This window comes from Capsaspora owczarzaki, assembly GCF_000151315.2.
Source record: "Capsaspora owczarzaki ATCC 30864 unplaced genomic scaffold supercont2.11, whole genome shotgun sequence".
Classification (NCBI taxonomy): domain Eukaryota; class Filasterea; order Ministeriida; family Capsasporidae; genus Capsaspora; species Capsaspora owczarzaki.
Window position 1 is genome coordinate 893054 of NW_011887302.1, and position 25907 is coordinate 918960.

General features: G+C 53.6%; 9 protein-coding genes across 9 annotated transcripts; 3 read left to right on the forward strand and 6 right to left on the reverse strand.

Moving 5' to 3' along the window:
* Nucleotides 1–298: 298 nt before the first annotated feature.
* On the reverse strand, nucleotides 299–2558 carry CAOG_06486 (hypothetical protein; the record flags this gene model as incomplete). Its single annotated transcript, XM_004345185.1, has 3 exons — nucleotides 299–1758; nucleotides 1856–2352; nucleotides 2482–2558. The coding sequence occupies 3 exons, from the start codon at nucleotides 2556–2558 to the stop codon at nucleotides 299–301; spliced, it is 2034 nt and encodes a 677-aa protein (XP_004345235.1).
* A 1278-nt stretch (nucleotides 2559–3836) lies between these two features.
* On the forward strand, nucleotides 3837–5116 carry CAOG_06487 (hypothetical protein; the record flags this gene model as incomplete). Its single annotated transcript, XM_004345186.2, has 2 exons — nucleotides 3837–4960; nucleotides 5098–5116. The coding sequence occupies 2 exons, from the start codon at nucleotides 3837–3839 to the stop codon at nucleotides 5114–5116; spliced, it is 1143 nt and encodes a 380-aa protein (XP_004345236.1).
* A 62-nt stretch (nucleotides 5117–5178) lies between these two features.
* On the reverse strand, nucleotides 5179–9780 carry CAOG_06488 (ubiquitin carboxyl-terminal hydrolase; the record flags this gene model as incomplete). Its single annotated transcript, XM_004345187.2, has 14 exons — nucleotides 9368–9780; nucleotides 8779–8897; nucleotides 8549–8684; nucleotides 8300–8379; nucleotides 7720–8205; nucleotides 6948–7606; nucleotides 6764–6853; nucleotides 6590–6650; nucleotides 6310–6477; nucleotides 5959–6218; nucleotides 5770–5842; nucleotides 5633–5663; nucleotides 5380–5486; nucleotides 5179–5268 (listed from the first exon to the last, which is right to left on the reverse strand). The coding sequence occupies exons 1-14, from the start codon at nucleotides 9765–9767 to the stop codon at nucleotides 5179–5181; spliced, it is 2760 nt and encodes a 919-aa protein (XP_004345237.1). The 5' UTR covers nucleotides 9768–9780.
* Nucleotides 9781–9894: 114 nt separating this feature from the next.
* On the forward strand, nucleotides 9895–12289 carry CAOG_06489 (platelet-activating factor acetylhydrolase IB subunit alpha). The gene is made up of 6 exons (XM_004345188.2): nucleotides 9895–9941; nucleotides 10412–11074; nucleotides 11197–11293; nucleotides 11383–11511; nucleotides 11618–11770; nucleotides 11868–12289. The coding sequence occupies exons 1-6, from the start codon at nucleotides 9910–9912 to the stop codon at nucleotides 12096–12098; spliced, it is 1305 nt and encodes a 434-aa protein (XP_004345238.1). The 5' UTR covers nucleotides 9895–9909; the 3' UTR covers nucleotides 12099–12289.
* On the reverse strand, nucleotides 12217–15161 carry CAOG_06490 (hypothetical protein). Its single transcript, XM_004345189.2, has 10 exons — nucleotides 15019–15161; nucleotides 14809–14902; nucleotides 14332–14438; nucleotides 14137–14255; nucleotides 13968–14051; nucleotides 13628–13870; nucleotides 13409–13548; nucleotides 12885–13285; nucleotides 12618–12776; nucleotides 12217–12512 (listed from the first exon to the last, which is right to left on the reverse strand). The coding sequence occupies exons 1-10, from the start codon at nucleotides 15155–15157 to the stop codon at nucleotides 12400–12402; spliced, it is 1599 nt and encodes a 532-aa protein (XP_004345239.1). The 5' UTR covers nucleotides 15158–15161; the 3' UTR covers nucleotides 12217–12399.
* A 229-nt stretch (nucleotides 15162–15390) lies between these two features.
* Nucleotides 15391–17190, reverse strand: CAOG_06491 (BRCA1/BRCA2-containing complex). The gene is made up of 7 exons (XM_004345190.2): nucleotides 16958–17190; nucleotides 16663–16788; nucleotides 16339–16426; nucleotides 16144–16229; nucleotides 15979–16034; nucleotides 15728–15877; nucleotides 15391–15625 (listed from the first exon to the last, which is right to left on the reverse strand). Exons 1-7 carry the CDS (start codon nucleotides 17072–17074, stop codon nucleotides 15406–15408), a joined length of 843 nt encoding a protein of 280 aa, XP_004345240.2. The 5' UTR covers nucleotides 17075–17190; the 3' UTR covers nucleotides 15391–15405.
* Nucleotides 17191–17430: 240 nt separating this feature from the next.
* On the forward strand, nucleotides 17431–18490 carry CAOG_06492 (hypothetical protein). The gene is made up of 3 exons (XM_004345191.2): nucleotides 17431–17525; nucleotides 17673–17724; nucleotides 17856–18490. Exons 1-3 carry the CDS (start codon nucleotides 17472–17474, stop codon nucleotides 18077–18079), a joined length of 330 nt encoding a protein of 109 aa, XP_004345241.1. The 5' UTR covers nucleotides 17431–17471; the 3' UTR covers nucleotides 18080–18490.
* A 14-nt stretch (nucleotides 18491–18504) lies between these two features.
* Nucleotides 18505–20127, reverse strand: CAOG_06493 (hypothetical protein). The gene is made up of 2 exons (XM_004345192.2): nucleotides 19603–20127; nucleotides 18505–19441 (listed from the first exon to the last, which is right to left on the reverse strand). The coding sequence occupies exons 1-2, from the start codon at nucleotides 20107–20109 to the stop codon at nucleotides 18536–18538; spliced, it is 1413 nt and encodes a 470-aa protein (XP_004345242.1). The 5' UTR covers nucleotides 20110–20127; the 3' UTR covers nucleotides 18505–18535.
* An 18-nt stretch (nucleotides 20128–20145) lies between these two features.
* CAOG_06494 (hypothetical protein) lies at nucleotides 20146–25890 on the reverse strand. Its single transcript, XM_004345193.2, has 6 exons — nucleotides 22420–25890; nucleotides 22190–22327; nucleotides 21816–22089; nucleotides 21340–21715; nucleotides 20491–21219; nucleotides 20146–20370 (listed from the first exon to the last, which is right to left on the reverse strand). The coding sequence occupies exons 1-6, from the start codon at nucleotides 25814–25816 to the stop codon at nucleotides 20230–20232; spliced, it is 5055 nt and encodes a 1684-aa protein (XP_004345243.2). The 5' UTR covers nucleotides 25817–25890; the 3' UTR covers nucleotides 20146–20229.
* Between the last annotated feature and the right edge of the window lie 17 nt (nucleotides 25891–25907).

Below are 25907 nucleotides of genomic sequence, written 5' to 3' on the forward strand. Positions count from 1 at the left end.
CTCTCTGCCAAGCTGCAAGTTAATCAGAGACGTCTAGCAAAACAACTGAGGAACCAAATGCGAGGTGGCAAGGAGCTTGACATTTATTGCAGAAAGCTGGAGACACTGGATGGTGGAAGGGGTTGGAGCGCAGACAGCGAACCAGACAGTGGCCATGATTGACAAAAAAAGCACACCTCACAACACATCACACAGCTTTGAGCTCAAGCAAAAGTTTGGCGAGCATGGCCTTGCGCGCCGCTTCCTTCTCTTTGTTGGTTCATTTTGCTGCCACGGTGTCACGAATGGCTTTGGTCGCTCATGTCGACGCCTCGGCCAGCATTCCAAGCCGTTCCAACATCAACCTCTTCCCCTGCTCTATATCGTTATCTTGAATACGAGTGACGCGCGACAGATCGAGCAGGGCAGCGTGAAGAACTCCATTCACCCTGTAGAAGCCGACGTGACGCAAGTCCAAATCGTCGTGCCGATAGCCCGCCTCCGCCATGGCGGTAATGGCGGTGCGGATGGCGTCGAGTTCGGCTGGGTCCGTGCGCGGCTGATCATACGTCTTGAGGAAAGGCATGACAAGGCAGAGCCCCATTCTATTCAAGGTGTGAGTGAACGTGGCGGGTAGCCCTGGCCAGATCTTCCAACGTTCGCACTCGGCTTGAACATCTTCCGCCAACGTTCCTGGCAGAAAGATCTTCACGACGCAGACTTTGCCGCTCTCTTTGCCATTGGTGGCCAGCCACGCTGTGCCATCTCCGCCACCGCCGAGTCGGAACAGCAGCCAGAATTGTCCCGATTGCTTCGACACCATCGCGGAAAAATTGAGCACGGGGTGCGGAATGCTTTGCCACGAGCGATCAGCCTGTGAGATGTGCAGCGCTACTCTGCCACCGACGGCACGGCTGGGAAGGGCGCGACTCATCTTGTAGAGCACCGAGAGCAAATGCGGGAAAAGCCGCGGGTCGTCGTGGCGGAAAATGCTCGAAGCATATAGCTGTCGGGGCAGCTCTTGTCCATCAGGTAAATTGGCCGTGAAGGCGTTCGTCGAGGAGAAATCAGGAACTGGCGCCCCGGCCGCAAACCCGTCAAGATCCGGTCTGCCTGGAAGAGGCAGCGGGCCGTCTGACCCGGCCATTGCGATGCTCAGCGGATCATCGAGCCAGAAGATCCTCCAGAACCTGTAGTTGGTGAGGACGCCAAAAACGTGGTTGAGATTGAACGTCATGCGAAGCTCTTGCATGTCGTCGAAGAGCTGTCCGATGAAATGGGTGTCATTCATATCTTCCTTGGCGAGTCTGTAGTTTTCCTCAACAGAGTGGTTGGCAGCAGACGCACGGCTGGGGCACTTGACTTCGAAGGCGCCGCGACCCGGTCCGAGACGCGTTCCGAACACGGAGATGTACATCAGATCAGACTTTCGACCGTTCGCACTCGTTGTGTTTAAGAAAGCATTTTGTAAAAAGTAAATGCTCGTATCTTCCGCGGGGCCGATGAGGTGCTGAGGAATTGATCGGATCAGGGTCCTGAGAGTCTCCGCAACATACAGCTGAATGGTAGCTTCGCTGTTGTAGCCAATCCTACCCGCGAGTGAAGTGGTGCCAGCCGGTCGGTAGTTCTTGAAGAGGTGGGGATGGCAGTTGAAAGTGCCAGCAACAGCGGTGGCTGGTGGGTGGCGCGATGATGCACTTTTTGTTTTTGAGGAGGCTCGGAAACAGGAGACGAGAGGGGGCAGGCCTTTGTCAAGTTCCAATAGAAATACATGACGAGCTGTATGAAAGGTGAAAGTCAAAGTTGAGATTTTCGAAAGCAGAAAACAAAAAAAAAAAGAAAAAAAAAAAAAGAAAGAAAAACCCAAGTGACTGACCTATTTCTTCGGCAACCAGGGCTCTCTTCTCGGCTTCCAGGCGCGCTGTCTCGGCTTTCAGCTTCTCGGCTTCCTGGCGCTCCTGCTCGGCGGCTGCGGCTCTCGCCTCGGCTTTTTTCAGCTCCCGGAGGAGGGTTTTGAGTAGTGTGAAACCAACTGCATGCGGGACAGACTCGCAGGTGTCTGGCAGCTCCAGCTCATTAAGCACTGCTGCGGCGCTTGTCCGCTGTTCATCTGACAGCTGTGGCAGCTCGTTGCCTTTGATGGTACTTGCATCGGGCAGAGCCGCCAGGAGGCCAGACCGCTGGGTGGCCAGGTTGACGTTGGGCAAACGAGGCGAAAATGGCGCCAAACTTTTCGCCGAGACAAGGCCAAGACAAGCTGCCAAATCGTGCATCGGGTCGCTCGGAGCGGCGTCGGGGCCTTGGTCGACATGACTCGCATCTCGCGATGACATGGTTGCTCTGTCACTGCTCACAGAAATCGAGCCGGTGCCGCTAAGCAGGGAGAGGAAATCGAAGCAACACAATGCAACAAAAATGAACGCTGAGTTTCAAACGGTCTCATGGGATTTTGTGACCGTCGTAGTGCAGCTGGACGACCAGCCGTGGGCCGCATACACTTACATTGAAACACTCTGAAAGTGCTCAGTGAGATCGCGGACGGGGGATTCTGGGACAGCTCGGTCGTTGTTGTTTGACATTTGGGACTTGGAGTGTGGGTTTCGACACTGCTGGCAAATTGACTGACCCGCTCATGGGAACGAACATTTACTGGAGCACGGTATGAGATCGGTAAGAAGTTTGGGAGTGGGGAAACGTCAACACGAGCTGAAAAATCGACAACAACGAACGACTCCGACTGTCATGTCTGTCACAGCACCGACATGAACATTCTCAAGCTCCTGCTTTGAAGACCCAAGTGTTCGACTTGATGATGCCTGCACCGTATTGCCATTCAGCGGGGGCTGATCAATGTCGTCAGGCTGTTCTTGGACCAAGTCGACACTGCTCGCGGCGAGCAAGTGCTGAGCGCCGCCAAGCTTGCCAACATTCGCGGACACACGCTGTATTCTTCTGCATCGCACCAAGGCAGGCGAATCTTACTCTATTTTTTTTCGTCCATTCTAGATCTAGTCCTTGTGCGTTTCAACCTTTTTTTTTTTTTTTTTTTTTGATTTTTTGCTTTTCGCATTCTATTCTTCGCTCCATTTCAGCCTCGTACTTTCTCTCACTCCCTCTCTCACTCTCACTCTCTCTCTCTATCCATCTACCTCTTTGTCCATCTCGCTTGTCTCTTGCACTTGACTTCAATGCGTGGCCGGCCGTTGCACGCCGTCGCTGTGGTGCTTGCTGGTCTGCTCGTCACGCTGTACGTTCTGGACTACCCGCGACCACACGACCGCCGCAACCCGCACACCGGCGTCAGAACCACTGGCAGTAGTAGCAGTAGTAGCAGTGGTGGAATTGGAGATGGTATCAGCAGACGTGGTCGTGTGATGGGAGCAGGAGCAATAGGGCAGAGCAATCCCGGTGGAGCACGATTGCTCGCTGGGCTCGGCTTTGGTGCTCCCCGAAGAGACGCCGGTGCTGCTGCAGAGGGAGGATTGGGCCTCGGCCGAGCAGAAGACACACTGCACTTGGGGGCATCTGAGCTCGATCCCCGGACGCGCGCAGCAGCAGCAGCACAGGAAGGACCGCTCGCTGCCGTGCTTCGACAGCGCCACTCATCCAAAGATGGGAACAACAGCGCGATCCCGTGGGACTGCGGACAGCTGCTGCCCAACCAGCAAGTCATTGCTGTCGAGAATGGCGTCCCGTACATTGACACCATGGAGCCGTTCCAAGTGTCGCCGCAGCGAGCAATGGAGCTCGCCCAGGTCAAGCTGCTCAAGCAATCCTCATCTTCTTCCAACCAGCAGCAGCAGACGACCGCCGCCCAGCCGTTCATTTGCGTGCCTTCTGCAACGAGTCCATCCAGAATGGAGGCACCGATCGGCATCTTCAAAATCTACGTCTACAAGCGCATCCTGAACGCCATGCCGACACGCGATGAATGCCGCGATTCCCTGCAGATTATGTGGTATGAGGAAATCGAACTCCCGTACTGGATTCGCGATTCCATCCACCACACGGACAATCCGGAGGAGGCGCACTTCTTTTACATCCCCACCATGGTCAAGTGTCTGTTCAATTTAAATCGCGCGCGGTTTAACGAGACACGCCAGTTTCTCATCTCTGTGCGCCACCTGCACCGGTCGCCGTATTTCCACCGCAACAATGGCCACGACCACGCTCTGCTCAACCCAGGAGGCGGCTCCTACAATGTGACATCCTCGGTGCTGCACGGCTCGTATCTCTTTGGCCGAGGAGCCGGTCACTACTCGAACGTGACCAAGCTGCTCACCGAGGCCTATCGTCCCTACGCCTACTTTGCTGGGCGCGATATCATCGTACCGGGGTATCCCGACGATGCGTTTTTCAGCTACCAGGAGACGTACCAGGATGCATTGCGCGAGCGACGACGCCTCTTTCTGTACACGGGCGGCGTGCAGCTCAGCTACCAGCGCCGGCAGCTCGGTCGCTTGGCAGAGCTTCTCAAGATACCCAGCGCCAAAAGTAGCTTTTATGCACCACTCGTCCTCTTGCAAACACGCAAGGTGAGCTCCAACAAGTTCGAATACCAGCAGCTCGTCAAGGACTTTACGTTCTGTGCCGCTCCAAGAGGCACGTCGCCGTGGACGCAGCGCTTTTACGATGCTGCGATTGTCGGCTGCATCCCTGTTCTCTTTGATCGAAACTTTGTGCTGCCATTCCCCAACCAGATCGACTGGGACTCGATCGTGGTTCGATTCTCGGAGGATTTTTCGCACTCGTTCAGCTTCCTCGACCATCTCTATCAACTAAGTCAAGACGTGGAGGCCATCCGCGAGCGACGAAGAAAGCTTGCCGATGTAACATCCATCCTTTACTACGGCCTGGCTGTGAATGCCACTCAGCCAGCCGCCGTCACACCGGAAGCGTTTTCAGACCCCGATCCCGTCGTTCGGCGCGAGGCGTACAAGTACAGTCCCTACTCGATGATTGTTCGCGAGCTGTCCGACCGGTACTGCACTCTGCGGCATCAAGGGGTGTTGCCATGATTTACTTGTTATTTATACTTTTTGGGAGCATTTAGTGTGTGTTGAGAAGATTGGTTTTAGTTTGTATTGTTGTTGTTGTTGTTGTTGTTGCTTTCAATAGCTCTCAAGAAGGCTCATAAAAACCGAGCAGAATGCATGCTGAATGCAAGACATACACGAAAGTAAATACAACGGCTGACACTCAATTTTCACCATCGGACATGGCGGCGCTCTGGGATTCCGCTGGCGGAGTCCGCTTGCGGCGATAGAAGAGCACATATGCAGAGGATGACTGCGCGAAAGAGCGGGGAGGGATGTCCAAAAGCATTCGAGGAAGCGTGAGCGAGATGTAAACATAAAAGTGGTCCAGATCGGAAATAAAACGTCATTTTTTTTTTCTTACCAAAGCATCTCGGGCCTCAGCTGGGGAGACGGAACTGTCGTCGAAATTAAACCAGCGACCAGAAGGTTCGTTCAACGCATACGCGGGCCTCAGCTGGGGAGACGGAACTGTCGTCGAAATTAAACCAGCGACCAGAAGGTTCGTTCAACGCATACGCGGTGTCTGCGTGGTGAAAGCGGGTCAACAAGTCAATTTTTGCGCAAAATCCGAAAATCCCGTGCAATCGCATCGAACAAAACAGAGCGCAACGTACAGTGTCCACCACCAAGACCACCAAAATGGTTCTGCGCGTGATCAACAACAGCGTCAAAGAGCATGAGCACACACACACACAAAAAAAAACCCAGCAAAGAACAATCTATTGTCGACACCGAAACAACTTTCACGTACCGATACGGCATACAGGTCGTACAACAGCGGTTCTGTCACGTCAGAGCACATGTACTCGGCAAGATTGAAGTCGCTGTGGCCAAACAAAGCCCAAAAAAAAAACCGAGACAGAGTCAATGTCACCAACTCTCCAAAACGTCTGTGAATTGGGGCAAGCAGATGGAACAAAAAGAAAACGCAGTTACGCACGTGATGGGGAAGTCGACATGCGTCTCGAGCTTGCTGCGAGAGTATCGACTGAAGGAGAAGCGCTTCAGATGAACAACCAGCGTTTCCGGGGCGCGCCAAAGATCAAACTTCTTGTAGGCTTGCTGATGTTGCTTGCATTGGGAGCAGTACCAAGGGTCGTCCGCGCCCAGCTGCTCTTGCTTCAAAAACAGCTGCATGCAATCGCCCAGCGAGACCGATGTACCGGAAGTCTCACGGGTGGATTCATGATCGTCGCGCGCCTAGCAGCCGCCAAATAACCAAGCAGGAGTGGTCGAGTCAAACAACAAGCCATACCTCAGTGACATTTCAGACTCTCGATGCGCTACTTACAAGATAGAGGGTTTGGTCGAAACCAGCGTCTGCCAGTGCATCGGGGAGCCAGCGAATCCCAAAGAACCCGGTGGCCCAGCTCACTGGAGTAGCATCGTTTGGAACAATGTGGAGGCTTGCAGGGAATTCGGCGTGGTGATCCAGATAGATTAAACTGAATGGATACTCCTACAAACGTGACAACCAAAGGAATCAAAGGTCAAAGTCAGTCAGGCTGGCGACAAAACGAGACAGAAAAGAAGAAGAGGGATGCTCGTCGAGCTGGCGTTCTTGCACATACCGAGTCTTCCGTCGCCATTTCTGAACCCTCATCGTTGACGTCCTGTTTGTTGAAATATGGACTGTCGCACAGAAGCAACATGCACCACACGATCATGAGCAGTGTTTCCTTTGTCCTTCCCCCTAACACACAACAACAACAACAACAACAACAATAGGAATCAAGACAACATACCGCATGTGGGTCATCACAACCTCATAGACTTCCGCGCCGGAAACGTCTTCGCGGGGAAAAGAGCAGATAATGGGTCGTCCGACAAATCGACTGAGAAAACAAAAAAGGCACCACAAGCGCAGTGAGCGATGCAGAGCACGACTTGTCGTCTCTCTTCCATTCACCTTTCTTCTTCGACACATACCCGGACGCCGCAGTGTCAGTTTCAAAGTTCGACTGCAAAAAGCACACATTGATCAGGTGGTGGTGCCGCTCAATCGTGTCCACCTCGTACGCATACAGCTCATGACCATGACGCAGTTTAAAGTAGGCGGCGCAAGGCTCGGTGTTCTCCAGCCGGCTGTCAATTTTGCTTTGGTACGTCTCGACCAAGAGAATCGAATCGGCCCTCAGCTCGAGCAAGTCGGCGAGCGCCTGTCGGAGCACAAAGACCGTTGCGTCCTTTGGCACCCGGACCTTGACGCAAATCGGTCGCCTCTGTGGGTCACGAAGCACCACCGTGACGGAGATGGCATAGCGCTTTTCAGGCAGCGGCAACGAAAGGTACATGAAAGGGTCGAAAGTGATGGAAACACGGTCGCAAACGGGGCAAACCAAAGTGGACTTGAATTGGCCCTGGAAGAGATCTACAATGATGGAGTCGTTGCGCTGCTTGTGCATGTGCCACATTTCGTCGGCCACCTCGGCATCCGGTCGGCCGTTGGCATCCTTGGCTTCGATATACGGCTTTTTGGTCACACGATTGAGATCCTCGTGCAAGCCGTCCAGCAGGAAGGCCAACAGCTCCTGAGAATCGTGCTGTTGGTAGCCGTTGAACTGAGGTGCAAACATGGACAGTTTGTACTGCAGTTTGCGTGTGCAGGTGAGTGAGCAATGTAAGATGAGCAGGACGATCAATGCAGTGCAAAAAGTAGCGAGTGAGCACCCAAAAAAAAAAACCAATACGCGCTCATTACCTTGAACGAGAACGGGGAGACGGAACTCGATGGGTTGTCAGACCACAGCGCCTTCACAAGCTCGCCGTACTCTTGTGCCAGCTCACCCCGCATGCCCAGCGGGTTGGTCGTGTTGACATCTCGCAGGTAGCTGTCGTCGACAAAGTACCGTGTCAGCGCCATCGAGTTGGAGAGGCACTGCAAACCCGAGTTCATAAAGCACGTGTTGCCCAGGTTGCGAAGGCCCAAGGCACCGTGGACGGTGGCTCGAATCGAGCGGGTGGGATAGGACGAGCTGCCGAAGGAAGAAAGCGAGCTGCGCGTGCCGGCCATCGGGGCCGGTGCTGCAGGCAAGGGTCGAAGAGCAGCAGCTGCTTGCTGAGCGCGCTGAGTCACATCGGAAGGCCATTCGCCACTGGGGAGCTTCTGCTCAATCGTAATCTTGCATCCGTCAAACAGGTAGTTTGCAGCCAACGAGCTCTTCTCCATATTTTGGTCCAGGGGTTTCTGTGCATGGATGAAAGACGCGGTGAGCGGTGAGCAAAACAAACCAAACATACAAAAATAAACAAACACGATGGAATCAGTGAAAGAATTATACCTTCACGTCGTCAAAGTAAAGGCGAGTCCTGTCGTCTAGGGGCAGATCGAACTCGAGGCATGCCACCTTTTTCAGCGCGGCTTGACAAACAAACAAAAAACACAACAAACAAACCAAAAAAACAAACAAACAAACAAACAAACAAACAAACAAACAAAAAAAAAAAGACAACAGCAGATTGTCGTACAGACATGAGTCACACGCCACTTACAGATGAGATTGAAGGCAAAGCAGCAGTGCAGAACTTACAGAGCGTAGCTTGCTTGGAAATGGCCCGGGTGGCGGAAGTGGTGGGCTTTAGATCAGGGGTGTCTGCCGTAATGGGGCTCAAGATGATATTCAGGGGGTAGACCTCAACACGAAGATGGTCGCTCTCAGAAATGACCTGCAACGACAAGGCAAGACAAAACAAAAATGAATCACAACTGATCGCTCCAACAAGGCTACAACCAGACAGGCAGACAAAAGCAAGCGGGTACCTGACGCTCGATAGGATGGCCAATCGCACCATACCAACCCAGCAACAGATTCCAGGCGTTCAAGGGCAGCAGCTCATAGTCCGTCTGCATCAACAAGCTCGGCCGAAGCAATCCGTCTTCTAAACAAGGTTGCATTGAGCAAAGAGTGAGTGAACAGTTTGACTGAGCCACGATCAATGTTGCTTGTGGTGGTTGTTATTGTTATCGTTGTCTCCATGGTGCTACTTTGCCCGATACCGGTCCGGTATTCGAAAGTGCAGCCAAACATAAGCTGTAGATTGTGATGAATCCTCGGAAAACGAGCGAACGGCACAAAAAAGTCCAGCCAAAGTCCCAAAGCCACACGTCCCAGCACAACCAGGTACTTTTGGACCTGACGACATTCTAATGCGTGTGGTCTGCTGTAAGGCAACAAAAATCATCGCGAATGACGAGATCTCGACTGTTTCCGAGCAACTCAGAGGGAAAGAGTTATGCTTTTGCCGTGTCCCTTTTTGTTGTCCTTCGATCCCCTGATTTTCACCTCAAACTCTGAGCGTTGATGGGCTAATAAACTTTCTGCCGGAAGGAGAGGAGGAGTGCGCTTTACCAGTGAGGATGGAGCTGTTGTCGATGGGACCGACAATGCCGCGGAGCGCGAGCCCAGCGTCCTCCGTCCAGGTGAGCGCGGTGCGGACCAGGTTGCCGGCCTCGACAGCAGCAGCAGCAGCGTCTGCGTCTGCACCTGCGTCAGACACGGTGGCGGTGGCCGTCGTCGCATCGAGTGGCCTGACGCAGCGCTCCCACCTTGCAAACCAGCGCGCCGAGATCACCATCGCCGTCTCGTCCCTGACCATTGTCCAGTTGTCCCGCATGTCCAGGATGCGGTCGTGCTGCGCTGCGGGCGACGGCACAGGCTGATCCTGGCCGCTCAGTTGCGGGGTCGATGCTGTTGCAGCAGTAGTAGTGGAAGGCTCAGTGACGCTCATCGCATCATCGTCGCTCGCCATTTCTACTACTACGAGATGAAAGACTGGATTATCATTACTAGAATAACAACAGAGTGCAAACAGTAAAAATGAAACAAAAAAAAAGAAGGTGATTTATTTTGGTTCTCAGAAATTCTCAGTCGTTTTGTTGTTTTTGGAGCAAATGGTGCTCAGCGAGAAGCAAAAGGACGAGTTGTAAGCACAAGCGCAACGACGCTGCTTCTGTGTTTTGCAATTGATGGACTTTTGATTGATCCGAAACAGAGAGAAGGCACGAAGAGAGACACGAGAGAGAGAGAGGGGGAAGCGGGAGAAATGGAGGTGGGAAGTAAAACCAAGGCTGGCGTTACTCGCCGCTCACCAGGCAACATCAGGATTCCATACCCCGTCCCTCCATACTCTTTTTTTTTCTTTCCCTTTACTCTTGCTCTTCCGCTTGCTTTGATTCAAAAACGCAATCCACAGCAAAGAGTCAAACGATCAACCCATCCACGCGACAAGCGACAGTCAGCATCATCATCATCATCATCATCATGATCATCCATTGCCATAGAAGCAGCAGAGGGACAGAAAAAAAAAAAAAAAAAAAAAGATTTGCTAAAAATCCCTCGTTCGTTGCTTCGTTGAAACTGACATGGCGTTTGTCCTGTCCACCTTCGTTTTAGAAACCGCGCTGTGCTGGATCACCTTGTTGCGAGCGGCTATGCGGCGGCGGCGAGCGCGCTGCGGCAGGAGGCCTCGCTGCCGGCCGAAGAGCCCGAGAAGGACAAGTTTGCCGGCCTGCTCGAGAAGAAGTGGACGTCCGTGCTGCGGCTTCAGAAGAAGATCATGGAGCTCGAGGCCCGCGTTGCCGAAATCAAGGTCGAGGCGCGCGACACGGGCGCGGCGGGCGGCGCTGGTGGACTGGCTCGTCGCGGCGCTGCTGGTGCTGCAGAGTGGATTCCCCGGCCGCCTGAAAAGTACACGCTCACCAGCCATCGCGGACCCATCACGGCAGTCGCGTTCCACCCGACATTCTCGGTGTGCGTCTCGGCGTCGGAGGACGCGACCATCAAGGTCTGGGACTACGAGTCGGGCGAGTTTGAGCGCACCCTCAAAGGCCACACGAACGCCGTGCAAGACCTGGCGTTCGACCACACTGGCGCCTGGCTCGTGTCGTGCTCGGCAGACCTCACTGTCAAGATCTGGGATTTCAAGTCGTTCGAGTGCGTCAAAACGCTCCGCGGCCACGACCACAACGTCTCGTCCGTCTCCTTCCTCCCGTCCGGCGACACGATCGTTTCTGCGTCCCGCGACAAGACAATCAAGCTGTGGGAGGTGTCAACAGGGTGAGTGTGTTTGTTTTGTTGTGGAGTGTCAGTTGCGCTGGTCGTCCTTTTTTTCTGATTTGCCGCTTTTTTTTTTTTTGGTTTTTTTTTTGGTTTTTTTTTTTTTTTACAATTGTCTGCAGATATTGCGTCAAGACATTGCAAGGCCATGATGATTGGGTTCGCTGCGCTCGCTCGAATGCCCGGGGAACACTCATTGCATCGTGCTCAAACGACCAGGTAACGAAGCAAAGATGTTTGGCATGAGTGTCGAGGTTTCTCGCGTTCTCCCCGTAATAACCTCTATTTCTTTGCCGTTCGATCTCCAGACAATACGAGTATGGAATGCCGCCACGGGAGAATGCAAGGCAGAACTCCGCGATCATGATCACGTTATTGAATGCGTCATTTTTGCGCCCGAAAGCTCGCATCTCTATCTGGCCGAGGTTGCAAACGAGGTATGTCACCAGGTTTTGCAGTTTGTCAGAGTTTTACGAGTAGACACCCCCTTCCGGCCACTCACATGTTCTGTTGTCGCTTGTTGGGGGGGGGACAAAATTGCAGGCTGCCAAAGCTGCCGCAGGTGAAACTGGCAAATCCACCCCAGTCGCTGCGCTCGGTGCACCAGAATCGCTTGGCCCCTACCTGCTCTCCGGCTCGCGCGACAAGACGATCAAGCTATGGGATTTGGCAACCAACCAGTGTGTGTTGACGTTGGTAAGCGACTCGCCCTGAGTGGTTGAAATCGACTGTTGTCGGAGCATGTTGGGGGCAACGCTCACCAAAACAATCTCAATCACCTCTCCCGTCTCAGATTGGACACGACAACTGGGTCCGAGGACTCATGTTCCACCCCGGTGGCAAGATGGTCGTGTCCGTGTCCGACGATAAGACCTTGCGCATTTGGGACCTCAAAAATCGGCGGTGCGCCAAGACCCTCCAAGCCCACGGTCACTTTGTCTCCTCTCTTGCCTTCCACCCTTCGGCTCCGTACGTGCTGACTGGAAGTGTCGACCAAACCATCAAAGTCTGGGAGTGTCGATAAGTTTCAAGTTGTGAGTTTTTGTTGTTGTTCTTCTTGATGTCGGTGTCTCTCTCTTTTGAATTGTTCTTGTTTTGATACGTTGAATGGTGTGTTATTTTTTTCTACTTTGGTTGTGGAATTCGCTTGTTGGTGATGTTCTTTATTTTTGTTTTGTATCTCTTCGTCTCAGCAGTAAACTTGTTTCATTCCAATCAAGCATGCTTTCACAATTCCTGGCTCGCGTGCATGCGAGCAAAAAAGTCAACTGGCTACAATCCAACAACAACACTGAAAACGCCAAAAAGTCCCTGTCGTGCGTTTGTTAGGAGAACCTGGTTTGTTTGCAGATGTGGTCGAATTTGCTGGCGTGGTGCGGCGTATTGACCTGAGTCTTGCAGTTGGAGCCCCAGTAGCACTTTGGGCGATGGGGTCGGCCTGGGAGAACAAAACAGTGAGGCCGATGCGTCTCGAGAAATGGAAAAACAAAACCACCCAGCTCAACAAAAAAGCCAAACCCAAACACATTGGTGTCCAACTCACTGGGAAGATCGCTGTTCGGGATGGCCTCGCGATACTGATACGCAAGCTGCCCCAAGAAAGGCACGACGCATGTGCGGCAAAGGACAGTGTCGCCGGTAGGAATGGCGGGCTGGCCGCCAAACACGAGGGGTTGTGGATAAATGTCCTTGTTTGGAGCCTCTGCGATAAAGTCAGCACCGTCTCATTAGATCAGGCATTTTCCAGAACGACGAAAGCCGCAAAAAAAAAAAAAAAAAAAAAAACCGAAAACAACCCAGTTTTCCGTACCAAGTTTGAACTTTTTCGAATCAAGATTCGTAATACAGTCCTTGTACATGTCGTTGATGGTCAGGCTCTTGGACGTGAGGTAATCTCGCAAGAGGTCAGACTCGGTTGTGTTGCGGTTGACGACGGTGGCGAGTGCAGCCTGGTCGAACTGGAAGTTGCGCAGCTTGCTCAGACAGCCACCGTTGCAAGTGCAGCCCCAGTACATGTGGCAGTACTGCCTTTTGCAGATTTCGCAGCTCTGCGGCTTGTTCGGATCGGCCTGCGGGGCATGGGGATTGAAGTTGTTTGTCGCGAACAGGGGCATGAACTGATGGCAGCACGTGCAACGGCCATGTCCTCCACCAGGAGGACAGGTATAGCCAGGGACGGGATTTGGGGCGTTGGGGCACTGGCGGCAGATTCTGAGGAATGAATGGGAAAAAAAAAAGACAAGAAAAAAAAAAGAAAAAAAATTGAGCGCAATGACGATGGATGGTGCGTGCTGATTTTCGTGTTCAAAGTGTCCGGCAAAGAATTGTACTGACGTTTGAAATCCGAAAGGTTGGAAGGGAAAGTTGCTCGAACCATAGCCAGGACCAGCATTCGAACCATCATCCTCGTCCTCATCGTCATCGTAATCGTCCTCGTCCTCGTCGTCATCGTAGCGGCGACGCGGTGGTTTGAGCTGCAGTGTTGTTTTCAGGACACTGGTGGTCAATTTGCATGTGAAAATGAAATCTCAAACCACGACAGATGTTGCTTACCATGTCGCTGGTAATCTTGTTGCGAGCATTCATCTCGGCAATTTCGTCATCGGGGCGACGCTTCTCCGGATGCTCTGCAAGGAACGATTCGCAGAGATTCTTGATGCGGTGGTTGCGGCTGATGGAGGTGACCTTTGCACGGCAGGTCGGGCAGTCTGACTTTTTCTCCATCCAATCCGAGTAGCATGCGCCGCAAAAGTCGTGCAAGCACGGAACAACCGAGACGCAGTCGTGGAGGATTTCCTAGAGACACGGCAAGAGTTGCCAAACAAAGAAAAAAAAAAAAACACGTCAGCTCCAACGCTTCGCCAAACTGCCGGTGGAAGACGGATTCGCGTACCATGCAAATACCACACTGGAGATTTTGCTCCATGTCATCGGTGCGAGGCTTCTTGTTGGTCTTGGCTTCGGCGGCTTCGTCGTCCTGCGCACAAAAAAAAAAGAAAAAAAAAAAGGAATCAGACAACTTTGAATTGGACGCGACACAGACCACAGCACACACCACTCACCGCGTCTTCAGCACGTCGCTTGCTTGGGATGGCAGCAGCTTCCTCGTTCTCGTCGACTTGCGTCTGAGCAGCGGGAAGGGGCGGCGGGGCGAGCAAATCCTTAAAGTAATAGCCAAACTCTGACAGCCACAGGATTGCCATTTGTTGTTAAGCCATCGAGTTGCACAGCTTGCGATCACTTCTATGCTTTCTTACGGTTGTCCTCGACCGGGTCCTTGACAATGACAATCGAGTCGCCCGCGTTGAGCTTGGTTTCCTCGCCCTTGACGATGCGCGATCCATTGACCAGCACGCCATTCGTGCTGCATAATCAGCATGCACACACACACACACACAAGCAAACCGAGGTGATCAGACAAAGTCGACACACACACACACACACACACACACACACACACAAGCAAGCCGAGGTGATCAGTGACAAGTCGACATTCGATCATCGTTGAAGTGATTGAACTCGAAATTTTGAGCGGGAAAACGAAACAGTTTGGTTTCGAGCTGGATTTTTTGTTTGTTTTTTCAATGCTGGGACGTCGAACGCACTTGTCCGCCGCTTTGAGCGACAAGAGTGCACGAGCAACGGCCAGAGTAGCAAAAAGCAGGACGCCGCCGCAGCACACTCGCATGAACGAGACGCCTGGCGCCCCGGATAGGAATAAGCTCGGTCGTTACCTGGTGTCCACAATGAAGGCGCTCGAGTCCTTGAGCATCAGTGTGCAGTGCTTGCCAGAGAGCTTCTTGGTGTTGGTGATGATTGCGTCGCACTCTGCATCGCAGCAGTGGAAGCAGCAGCAGCAGTAGTGGAAGCAGCAATGAGGGGCTTTTGCAAGCAAGCAGAAGAGAGAGATTCAACATCAAACATCAAAAGGCAATGCAACGCACCGTCGCTGCGGCCAATGACGACGGTGGCCTTGGACAGAGTGATTGCGGATGTGTTGGCGTTGATGGGCTCGAGCTCGCCCCACGCGGCAGCGGCGGACGAGGAAGACGAGGAGGCGGCAGCGGGTGAATGATCAGCCATTGAAACAAAACCAAAAAAAAAAAAAAAAAAAAAAAAAAAAGTGATCTGAGCTGCTTGGACGTCTGAGAAAAAATAAAGTATGTGAAAATACGAGGGAATCTGCTTGGAGAAATGCGGCAGCTCTCGTAGCTCTGATTCGGTCAAGAACGAGCAAATGCTGCAGAAACTCGCTGATCCGACCTTCCGCGACACTCAGAGAGCGCAAAATTGTGGTAAAAGTAACAAAGAACACCAACGCAAAAAAAACTTCATTGAATAACGTCGGACATATCAAGCAGCTGGCCGCCAGACTCGGGGCTGTCGAGCAACCGATTCAATTCAAGCATTCGCTGGTGATTCCGCCCAAGCTGCGCCTCGAGCACGCGGATCAGAGGAATACAGAGGTTCTCGGCGATGCCAGTCATGGACTTTGTAAACACCGAGCCGTTGTGGATTGCATTCATGATCTCTTCGACCGTTTCGGGGGATCTGCGAGGAAGACGGTGGAAAATTGAATTTAGCACCATGCAACAACGCCGACTGTTGTTTCTCAGAAAGAAAAAAAAAACAAGTCAATCACAAGAACTCAACTGGTTGGCTGGAGAATACAAGTCTCGCTCTTCTTCAACCATGACGCTCGCTAGAAGCGACAAGGAGTCGGAAAAGCTCGCCGTGAGTCCGTTCGGCGAAACGACCTGCAATGGCACTTCTCGGGACACAAATTTCCCAGAACCAGTCGAACTGCAGAGGCGGGCGGGCGGGCGGGCGGGGATTGGGGTTAGGGTTGGCAAAGAAAGCTAAGCGTGGCACTTGAGCGGCAAGGCAGAAATCATTGTACCTACCTGAGATACGAAGGTTCGGGTACCGCTTGGAAGCAGATGACTTGCAAGCGATTTGCCTATCGTATTTGTCAACGGCATCACCAAAGTCCAGTAGCACAATGAGATAAGCGAAACAATGACGAAAAACGACAGAAAACAGCGAAAACAGCGAAGCGAATCACTCACCTTGTTGGGCTCGGTGTGAAAGCATGAAAAGATCAGACCAACAAAGTTCTTGTCCATTTGCTGATACGCAGCTTGAGTATTAACGTCTACGGCGAGCGGGGAACAGGATGAAATGGGTTTGTCATTTCCGTAGGTCAGTTGAACTCGGCAAGTGCATGCACTAGAGCAGACTGACGGTTTGAATACAGTGCATACCAACATGAGAGGGCCACACGGTGATATGGGGATGGGAGTGGTACCAACCCAAAACGCGCAAATCGCGATCGGCAATTCCTGAAAGCCTCTGTTGTGATGAGAGCAGATCAGACAGTCAATCCATGCACAAAATCACGTTGTTGCTCTTGGGTAGTGCATCTCAGTTGTCATCATGTTGACATTAATGTCTTCTCAGAAGGGGAAGCACGGGCGGCCAAAAACTCGGCCTCACAGCTAAACTAGCTTCACAAGGCATCGTAACAAACTGGGACCATTGCAAGCCGCCCAATATTTACGACTCGTCAAGCAAAACAGCAAGCTTACTTCAGCTTCTGTTGTAGCAGCAGCCAGCTCTTCTGGCGAAATCTCGACGCGGTCCTTCTGCCGGTCGGAGCGCTTGAACAGGCAAACAGAGTGGATGTGCGACTCGTCCTCGCCTGCCTCGGAGACCTAGTCCCCAGCAGCACAAATTTCGTAGCAATTGTATCAGCGACAACACTCTTGAACAAAGCAACAGCAGCAGCAGCAACACAACAGGACCAGCAGCAGCAGCAGCAGCAGTCATCAAGTCCCAACCAACCCAGCCAAAAAGCCAAAGCAACTCGAGAATCGCACTCACAGTCAGCTCGCCGATCAACAGACCCATGATCTCCTCGTGCTCTGAGGCCAGTGCATGTGTAAAGCAGGTGCGGAAGGCGTCCGCAGAGAGCACGCAGCGAGCCAATGTTGGAATCATGCTGAAAATGGAAGAGTGGTCTGAGCAGATGAGAGAGTGTGTGAAAAAAAACAAAATGAACTCTTAAAAATACAAGAATGAACGAAGAGTGACCGATTGCAAGATGTAGGGTTCGAATGGTTCACGATGGAACATGTTTTGAATGTAGAAACTTGTCGGTTGTCGCGTTCCCTCAGCGTTCTATTATTGCCGGCCGAGAGAACGAAAAGGAAGAGCAATATCGACAATGTTTGAGTCAATCCTGAGATGCAATACTGGTGGTTGCTTTGGTTGAAAGTTTCAATCCTGCGTCAAAGCCAGCCGCTCCGCCATGGAAGCAGGGTTGTCGTTTTCACTCGTTCAGTACTAGCTCTAGTCTTGATTTTTCTTTTGTGTCTTTGTGTGCATCCAACATAAAATGGACCAGTGCCAGTGTGTGTGCGATCAAGTGAAGCAACGGTTGATGCGCATGGTAAGCAAACGAAAACCCCGACATGATGACGATACTAAAACTCTCACTCTGCACCCTGGATTTGGTACCCTCGTCCCACTCACTAACTGTTTTGTTTGGCTCTCCCTTGCCTCACCCCGCCCCTCTGCCCCCCTGCCCCCTAACCAGATCCAGCAGCAAGCTCAAGACCAGTGCACCGACACCGAGTGCCTTCGCGGCGGTGAGTTCGACACACACCATTGCACACCGGTCATCAGCCTCCTTGCAGCACTTTACGCTGTGTGCTTCTCACTCATCTCTCTCACTCTATCTGCCTATCTGTCTCTATGCTGTCGGGTTTTGGGGACACAGTTGAGCATCCGGCGGGACTGGCGGGCGGCTTTGACCCAATGCTGATCGCTGCGCTCGTGTGGCTCGCAGTTGCTGCCGTCCTGTTTGCCATGCGGCCAGCGCGCTCGGCCACTGCGGCACATGCTGCTGCCAATGCTGCGGATGCTGCGCCGACCAAGCCAGGCCGGAGTGGCGACCGCGACGACCACCCCCGCCAGCCACCGCCGCCACCAGAGGTTGACTAACAACAAAAAAGTCAGTGTCATCTGGTCTTCTCAGACTTGGGGATTGTCAAGTCTGCTGGGCTTTTTTTCAGAACTTGGATTCTTGGATTTAGAAGGGTCGTCTCTAGCTTGGATCAAGTTGTTTTGAACCAAGTTCTCATCAAATCTCAAGAGTCTCTTCTTGTGCAGTTTGTTTTTTGATATATGCGAGTATCACGATCGCCGTACACTCATCCACGAGTGAGGGTGTGTATTTGTTGTTTCTTTTGCTTCGTTGTTGTTGTTGCTGTTGTTGTTGCTGGTTTGGCGTTATGTTGACAAAAGTTTGTTATGAAATTATTATTTTTCTTGCAGCCCCCCTTTTTTGAGAGTGTGGGCTGGGTTATTCTATCAAGCGTTGCATTAACACACACAATAGAGAGATAAAATTACACTAAACAACTCCCCAAAAACATGGATGGATACTCAAGCTTTAGATCATGAACGGTCGGACTCGCCAGCAGATTGCCTTCGATGTTGAACATGCTGCGCCGATACGACGTGTGAACTATCGCGGTGCTGCGGTGCGTGTGAATGCGGGTGGTGTCGGTGCCGCAAGCCACGGATGGTCAGGATGGCAGTCAGCAAGAACAGGATGCAAAACCACAGCGTCGTTTCGTGGTCGAATTGCTGCAAGAGGATGACAATCACAATGACGTTGAGCGGAGCGCGCAGAAAGCTCATGACACTCGACCTGGTTTCAGCCGCAAGGTACGAGCTCCGAAGCACTCCCATGGCAGGGAAAAAAATGCCCGTGCATGCCTCAAACACGACAAAGCCGCTGTAGACTGGCAAGGTGTGCATGCCAAAAACAACCGGTGCGGCAAAGCTGGCTGCTGCAACTCCAAACACGACCGGCAAAAACCGCTCTGGCGTCGACCGCGCCGAAACGGTTCTGAAAATCGCCGAGCCAATCATCAGCGCCACCATGAATGTGGCAAAGATGAGGCCGTGCGGCACGGGTGTGCTCTCGGGCGCGCTGTCTTGCGCCACAGCCGCATCCAGTACAGGCGTCCACATGACCACGAAGAGAAACATGGCGCCTTCATACAGCGATTGCGTGATTCCGAGGCGCAGCACCTGCGCGTTCGAGCTAACGGCCTTCCAGCCAAGCATCAGCGTGCTCGCAGGAGTGCCGGTGCAATCGCCATAGTTTTCAACCCACGTCGTTGTGACCAGCAGCATCATGGCACAAGCGGTCACGGCAGCAATATCGAACGGCGCGAGAATGCCAACAATCGAGACTGCAAAGTTGGCAATGAGCCCAGCGCAGATTGCGACCAACGAGTTTCCCCGCGTTCCGAGCGCAAACGTCGTCGACAAGAGTGCTTGATCGAATCCTCTCTACACATGCAAGCAGAACACAAGCGATGAACGCGGGTTGTTAGACCAAGCATTTAACATGGCCAAATTCTCAGTTGAAACCAAACTCTCAGCCAAACTCTCAGCCAAATTCTCAGCCAAAATGCTTCAGCCGCAAAGCAGCCAGATTATTTGACCCTCACCCGGTGGTGCTCGTGGACCATCCACGCTTCGAATGTCGTGTGCAGGAGGGACGACGAAATCCCGCCGAGGACGCGACCCAGCAGGAGGATTGGGAATTGGCGGGAGTGCATTGTGACGCACGTCGCGACAACCACGCAGCCATAGACGATCGCATTGCGCCTGCGCCCGAGGCGATCGCCAATGCCACCGATGAGAGTGCCAAAGACGAGCGACGAGGCGAATCCGGCAATGAAGAGCATGCTAATCTCGCTCGGCGCAAAGCCGCCGCTCTTGTACAGCGAGTACACGTACGGCCCTTGGAGCCAGTCGCAGCCCTGGGCAAGCAGGTACACGGCAATGTAGTTGCGTTGGAACGATCTGAATGCAGGAGACAATGAGCCTGATGCTGCATCGGACGCGATCGAGCTGCTGCTGCTGCTGCTGCTGCTGCTGCTGCTGGGCGAGGACGAGATGAGCGTCGCAGCCAATGCAACGGCACTGAGCAGAACGAGCCCAGCCACAAACATTGGAGGATGCGTTTGTTATAACAGAATGGACTGGCAGAGATGTCAAAGAATATTACAATACAGTACAATACGAGATATCAATGGTACGGTGCAAAATCGGGAACTGTTGAGGTGAACGGATCACTGAAGTAGCTGGAACATGCGGAAGAGCGCCTGAGACTGACGCTGAAGAGGCTCCTCGGTCTTGCTCACTTCTGGGAAGGATGCAAAGCGGAAGACGACGCTCGTCGCCACGGGGAGCAATGCTGTTGGTTGGATTTTCTGTGTCGACAGGCGCGTGCAATCCGTGAGCCTTCATCGAACAACAAGTCCCACTCACTCACAATAGCTCGATACAGATCCATCACAACACACACAAAAAAAACCAAAGGACAAACTCACCGAGACTGGAGATAGAAGCCGAAGCGGCTGCAAAACGAGTTGTAGCTCGTCGTGCAAGTACGTGAGATTGCTGAGAGAGGTTTGCACGGGTGGAAGATCGAGCAGTTGCCGTGTTTCGCAGACAAACGCCTCGAGTACAGCTCGACGTGCCTCCGTAAACGTGCTTGCAATGCCCGCTGCAAAGACTGGCTGCACGAGATCGGTCAAGCGCGCGCGCCAGGCCGGCAAGTTTGTTGCCCGGAAAGAGTCAATTTCTTGTGCAGTGCAGGCACTACCCGAGCTCGATGCAGCCGGCTTCGAAGCAGACGCGGCGGCTTGAATTCGCTGCCGAAGCGAAACCTGCGTCCATGACTTCTGGACCAAGCCGTCGATCTTCTCCAAAGTTGTCGCAATGATGCCAACATCAGAGAAGCATGCACTCGTGACCGTGTGCAAGGATTCGATGGGCAGGTCGGAGGATGTGGGATCGGCCAGACCCAGCGCCAAAATTCCCTGCAAAAGTGACATGTCCCGGATTGAATCTGGCGACAGAAACCGGTGATAGTCGGGCCAGTTCACAGCAAGAGCAAGGGCGGTGACTTGCGAGGACAGTGCCCCATCGGATGTGAGCGCTTCCGCGCGTTGGAATGCTTTCGACACGGCCGCGATAAAGGAGCTAGCAGCAAGCTCATGGTGGCCAGCATGTAACTGCATGAGAACGATGGCGAGTTCGACCGAGGTGTCCAAGCTCTGCAGTATCAAGCACACCACGAAACAGAAACAAGGAATCAAGTGAGTTGAAAGTGGCGCAACTTTGGCATCAGCGGATTGAAAAAAAACCACGAAAAAAAACCCAAAAAGATGCTCAACCTTATGAGTCGTATGCTCTGCTTGCAGAGACACCAACGCTGCCGCGACATGGGCATCCGCGCCCACATCGTGTTGCACAAGCAACTGCTCAAATTCCGTGGCCACCTGGCCCGTTGCCGAGGCGGGATGGATGTCCTTCCTCGCCAGGTTTGCCAGCAACGGATAGATTCGGTGCTGAACTGCACTGGATTTGAGGACTCGGACTGCATGTGATGTGTTTCCTGCGGCTTCGTGCAATTGGGCGAGCTTTTCAATGAAGGGCGTGGAATCGATCGCCGCAGTCGTGCAAATGTCGATCGCCGCGTCCAAGGCAGGGACGTCCCCGCGTCGGGCAAGTAGCTGGGCCGCATACCGATAGGCACCAAGAGCCAGATGACTGTCAAAACAGAGAGAGAGAGAGAAGCGGGCAGCATGATGAGGTGGCTGTCAGCGGGGCAACTTTTGCACAACCGCAGAAATTAACAGCGACGACTTACCATTTGGCTGCTTGTTCAAAGTTACCCTCGACTTCCAACAGAGTCGCCCAGGACAGATGGATCTTGCGAGAGACAGACTGTTGTTGCAGCGGATTTAGTCTCATCCTGGCCAATGCGAGCGCTTCGCGGAACATTTTGCCTCGACTGTAGCACTCGATAGCATCCAGTGGTTGGTCGACAGCGAGAAAGTGGAGAGCAGCCTGGACAGTCTCTCCCTGTTGCGCCAGCTTTTGAGCGTAAGCAATCGTAGCCTTTCTCCAGATATCCAGGCCCGCTGTCGAGCGAAACACCAACCAAGCCAGATGAGCCGACAAACAAAAATGAACACATCCAAAAAAAACTCAAAAATAAACGGTATCTTTAAGCGTACATACCAAGAGGGGACAGGGCAATCAAGCTCGCATCGAGTTGACCCGCGTCTTGCGCAATTTGAATGGCAGTTGCGTACTCGCCGCGCCATACATGCAATTGGACCAGTTGTTGAATGTGTTGCTCCTCGGTGTGACGGTGCTCTGTGTGAGAGGTTGAGCCAGAACAAGGCGAGATGTGAGGAGAATGCAGAGATGAAAACCAAACAGTGTTGGCAGGTCCTCAAACAATTTACCTTCGGCGTCTAAAAGGTCAAACATTTCGCGCTTGCCGAGGAACAATGCGTGTCGATGATCCACAGCAGTAGCAGCAGCAACGGCCGGGACGGGCTCGGCAGCCACTGCTGCAAGAGGCGGAAGGGACGTCTCGGACGGGTCAATCGCAGTTATTGGCAATGGTTGGTGAGTCGATGATGCTGATGCGAAAAGAGTGTGCGCAAGTTGAACAGCGTTGGCGCGAATCGAGGCAATGGTCTCGCCGTGTCCCCGATCAAGCTGCAAGACGGACGTCGGATGTTTTGTCTGCTTCTTTTTCGCCGGCTTGGGCTTGGAAGGCAGGGTGCCGTCTGACGAAGTCGGAGACGGGTCTGTTGGGATGGTCACACCTGAAGAGGTAGCTGCAGAAACGCCGTCCGTCAGAGTTTGAGCCGTGGTCGAAACGGAAGCCACCTGGGAGTCCCTTTGCTCCAAAAGCGATGCGACGGCCGCAGCATGTGCTTCAGCGGAGGGAGTGGCACGCGGAGACTTGACTGCTTCGTCGTGCCGTGGATCGGGGGCAGGATCCATTTGCTGCGGGACAACGGACGATGACACGGGCGTCTGAGATGATGTCCCCTTGCCCTTGCTATTGCTGCTTTTCGAGGTTGCACTCCCAGGCAATTCGGCAGTTGTGGAAGGCAGTGGCGCTGGTGCCCAGAGCTTTTCGCTCGCCGCCAGCTCGGCCTTGGAGGGAGGTGTGGTAAATCGGGTCTGCGCCGAAATCCTCCACACGCGAACGGTTTGATCATCCGCTCCGGATGCAATGCAGTCGGAATCACTGAATAGCCACTGAACAGAAAAGACTCGCCCAGCGTGGCCGCGGTAATTGGCCAATGGCGATCCTTGAGGGAGTTGCCATGTCTGAACCGAGCTGTCGTACGAGCACGACACGAGTTGCATTGGATTGTGAGGGTTCCACGACACTCCGGTAACTCGACGAGTATGCCCCACGAGGCTGCAGAACAGGGTGGGTAGCGCTGGAGCAGCTGCGCAGTTGTAGACGTGCAACGCGCCATCGTCCGCGCCAGCAGCCAAGAGGCGGCCTGGAACAATGCTGTCGTTGGCCGCCATCGGCACGCCATCGACAAAAGCATGGTTCCAAGCAAGCGCATTGATGCTTTTCTTGAGCTCATGGAGGACGCCCGCCGAAGCAAGTCCGCTGGTGGACGAGTGGTCAAACAACTCGACCGAGCCATCAGAGTATGCGACAGCAATGCTCGACGCGTTGGCGGAGACGGCAATATCGCACTGTCGCTTTGGCTTTGCGCCTGCGCCCGTCGAAGGCGGAGATATTCCAGAAGCAGCCACGACCGAAGTCCAGGTTTTTGCACTGCTGGAGGGATTGGCTGGGTCGTGGAGGTAGATTTTGCCATCACCGCCGCTGCTAAACAGCGTGACGGCAGAGAAGGGAGAAACGGGTGCAGCGTCGACTGGCTCCACAACCGGTGTCTCGGACGACGGCGCGGTGGTGCACGCCTGAGATCCTTCCTCGAGTGGTGATGATTCAAGCGGCGTGGACTTTGATTCGCCGGCCGACATCAGCTCGGAGACCTCGACATCTGAAGAAGCAGAACTTTGGCTGGCTTTGATCGTGGTTTTACCTTTGCGAGTTCGTCCTCCTCCCAACCCGCCTCCGGACTTGGCTGCTTGCTGTTGCTGCTGTTGCTGCTGCGTCAGCCACGCCACTCGATAAACCCCATCGGTATGGCTTGAAGAAAACAGCTGCACCTTGTTGGTGTGCACCGTCGCAATGCCGACGTGTCCGTCCTGAGTGCCGAAAGCCAGCGTGCCCGACTCAAACGGGTGCCACGAAACGCACGTCACTTTGGCTTGCAGCCCCTTCCAAAGCATGATCGTGTCGTAGGAGCCATTTGCAAACGGAAGCTGACGGGAGACGGGCAGATCGGACGACTGGCGCGCTGCTGGTGAGGCCGATGCATTTGCAGCCAAGGACGAGTACATGGACCAAACGCGGATTGTATTGTCGCCCACGGCAACCGCAATGCGCCGCGGGTCGTGGGCTGCCGCAGAAATGCCGTAGACATACCCACCCAGCGTGGGCAGCGTCCACTCCGAGCGGCCGTGTGACAAGCTCCACTGCACAATGGTGCGATCCATTCCGAACGACAAGACCTGGTCCCCAGGTCCCCCGGCAAAGCAGAGGTCGAACACGATGCGAGAGTGGCCTTGCCCAGCCATGCGTTTGGGCGGGGGAAGCGACGTTGTTTTTGAGGTTTCGCGCGCAAACGCCATCCTCACGTCCCACTGCAGGACATCTCCGCCAAACGAGCTGCAGACAACCGTGTGCGGATTCGAGGGCGACCATTTGGCAGCAAGCCACAAGCGGGCTGCGTCAGGATTGCCGCTGGACTTGCCTGCGAATTGGGGTTTGGGGAGACTCAGTGTTTGTAGCACTTTGCCCTCGGCGCCGTTCCAAATTCTGAGTGTTTTGTCTCGAGACGACGATAGCAGGGGGTGAATGGGTTGTGGCAGTGGAGGTTGTTGTGGTTGTGGCAGTGGAGGTTGTTGTTGCGGTTCGGAGCCGGCAGGATTCGCAGCTGCTCGCCAGTTGCCTTCAGTGGACGTCGAGGCAAAGGGGAATGGGCTCCAGGATAGACTGTGGACTTCGTCCTCGTGCGCGTGCAGTCGGCGCACGACGCAAAAGTCATCCGCTCCACCACCGGATTTGGTCCCTTTGCCCGACGACGACGAGCCGGAACTTCCAGCAGCATCAGTAAAGCATTTTGCCGAGTTCAGCTGTATCAAGAGTACCAGACCATTTCGATATCCCACGGCGAGGAGTCCTTGCTGGTAAGGCGCGCAAGCGATGCATACAATGGGAACGTTGGCTTGAGGAACAAGGCGTCGAGACTTTAGTCCGGGAGAGGGACTGGAGCCATTGCGATGCGCATGCTGCGCATTTATCAACGCCAGTGGTCGCAATGCCATGATTCCGCCGGTCTTGTCTGCAATCGCCAGCCAGTCGTCAGCGTCGCCGAATGGCAACGGAAGCGAGCCGGGGTTTGATGGTGGTTGGGCTGGCTGTTTTGACGGCCACCACCATCCAACGTCGACAATCTCTCCATGGCTTCCAGTATGATATGCACACTGCACTGACTGAGCAGATTGGCTCACAATGGCGCTTTGGTGGGTTGGTTCGCTGGATGATTCGAGAGACGATTGAGCAGCAGCAGCAGCAGCAGCAGCATCTCGAGGGCGCACCGCCGTCAGAGTGGCGGCATTCCACAGCACGAGTCGTCCGTCTTCGCCACCCGATGCGAGTATAGCATGCAGCGACGGCGCAGGACTGAACGCAACACATGTTACACGTCCCTGATGACCGCCAACAAGGTGGCCGAGCACGGTTGGCAGCATCTGCGATCCGCCAGCGCTCGGATGGCTCGCCTTGGAGCTTGAGTTTGAGCTTGAGCTTGAGTTTGAGCTTGAGTTTGAGCTTGAGTTTGAG

Excerpts from the sequence above, each read along its gene's own strand:
- CAOG_06489 (XM_004345188.2), top strand. The coding sequence starts at position 9,910 with ATGGTGCTCAGCGAGAAGCAAAAGGACGAGTT. Across the intron at positions 11,075-11,196 it reads CTGTGGGAGGTGTCAACAGG|ATATTGCGTCAAGACATTGC; the intron begins GTGAGTGTGTTT and ends AATTGTCTGCAG. Across the intron at positions 11,512-11,617 it reads TGGCCGAGGTTGCAAACGAG|GCTGCCAAAGCTGCCGCAGG; the intron begins GTATGTCACCAG and ends ACAAAATTGCAG.
- CAOG_06490 (XM_004345189.2), bottom strand. The coding sequence starts at position 15,157 with ATGGCTGATCATTCACCCGCTGCCGCCTCCTCGTCTTCCTCGTCCGCC. Across the intron at positions 13,286-13,408 it reads CAACCTTTCGGATTTCAAAC|AATCTGCCGCCAGTGCCCCA; the intron begins GTCAGTACAATT and ends TTCATTCCTCAG. Across the intron at positions 12,513-12,617 it reads CCCGAACAGCGATCTTCCCA|GCCGACCCCATCGCCCAAAG; the intron begins GTGAGTTGGACA and ends TTGTTCTCCCAG.
- CAOG_06491 (XM_004345190.2), bottom strand. The coding sequence starts at position 17,074 with ATGATTCCAACATTGGCTCGCTGCGTGCTCTCTGCGGACGCCTTCCGC. Across the intron at positions 16,789-16,957 it reads TGTTGATCGGCGAGCTGACT|GTCTCCGAGGCAGGCGAGGA; the intron begins GTGAGTGCGATT and ends GCTGGGGACTAG. Across the intron at positions 16,035-16,143 it reads TTCACACCGAGCCCAACAAG|GCAAATCGCTTGCAAGTCAT; the intron begins GTGAGTGATTCG and ends CAAATACGATAG.
- CAOG_06492 (XM_004345191.2), top strand. The coding sequence starts at position 17,472 with ATGGACCAGTGCCAGTGTGTGTGCGATCAAGTGAAGCAACGGTTGATG. Across the intron at positions 17,526-17,672 it reads AGCAACGGTTGATGCGCATG|ATCCAGCAGCAAGCTCAAGA; the intron begins GTAAGCAAACGA and ends CCCCCTAACCAG. Across the intron at positions 17,725-17,855 it reads CACCGAGTGCCTTCGCGGCG|TTGAGCATCCGGCGGGACTG; the intron begins GTGAGTTCGACA and ends TTGGGGACACAG.
- CAOG_06493 (XM_004345192.2), bottom strand. The coding sequence starts at position 20,109 with ATGTTTGTGGCTGGGCTCGTTCTGCTCAGTGCCGTTGCATTGGCTGCG. Across the intron at positions 19,442-19,602 it reads TGGTCCACGAGCACCACCGG|AGAGGATTCGATCAAGCACT; the intron begins GTGAGGGTCAAA and ends TTGCATGTGTAG.
- CAOG_06494 (XM_004345193.2), bottom strand. The coding sequence starts at position 25,816 with ATGCTGCCAACCGTGCTCGGCCACCTTGTTGGCGGTCATCAGGGACGT. Across the intron at positions 22,090-22,189 it reads GATTGCCCTGTCCCCTCTTG|CGGGCCTGGATATCTGGAGA; the intron begins GTATGTACGCTT and ends TTCGCTCGACAG. Across the intron at positions 21,220-21,339 it reads CAGAGCATACGACTCATAAG|AGCTTGGACACCTCGGTCGA; the intron begins GTTGAGCATCTT and ends TTGATACTGCAG.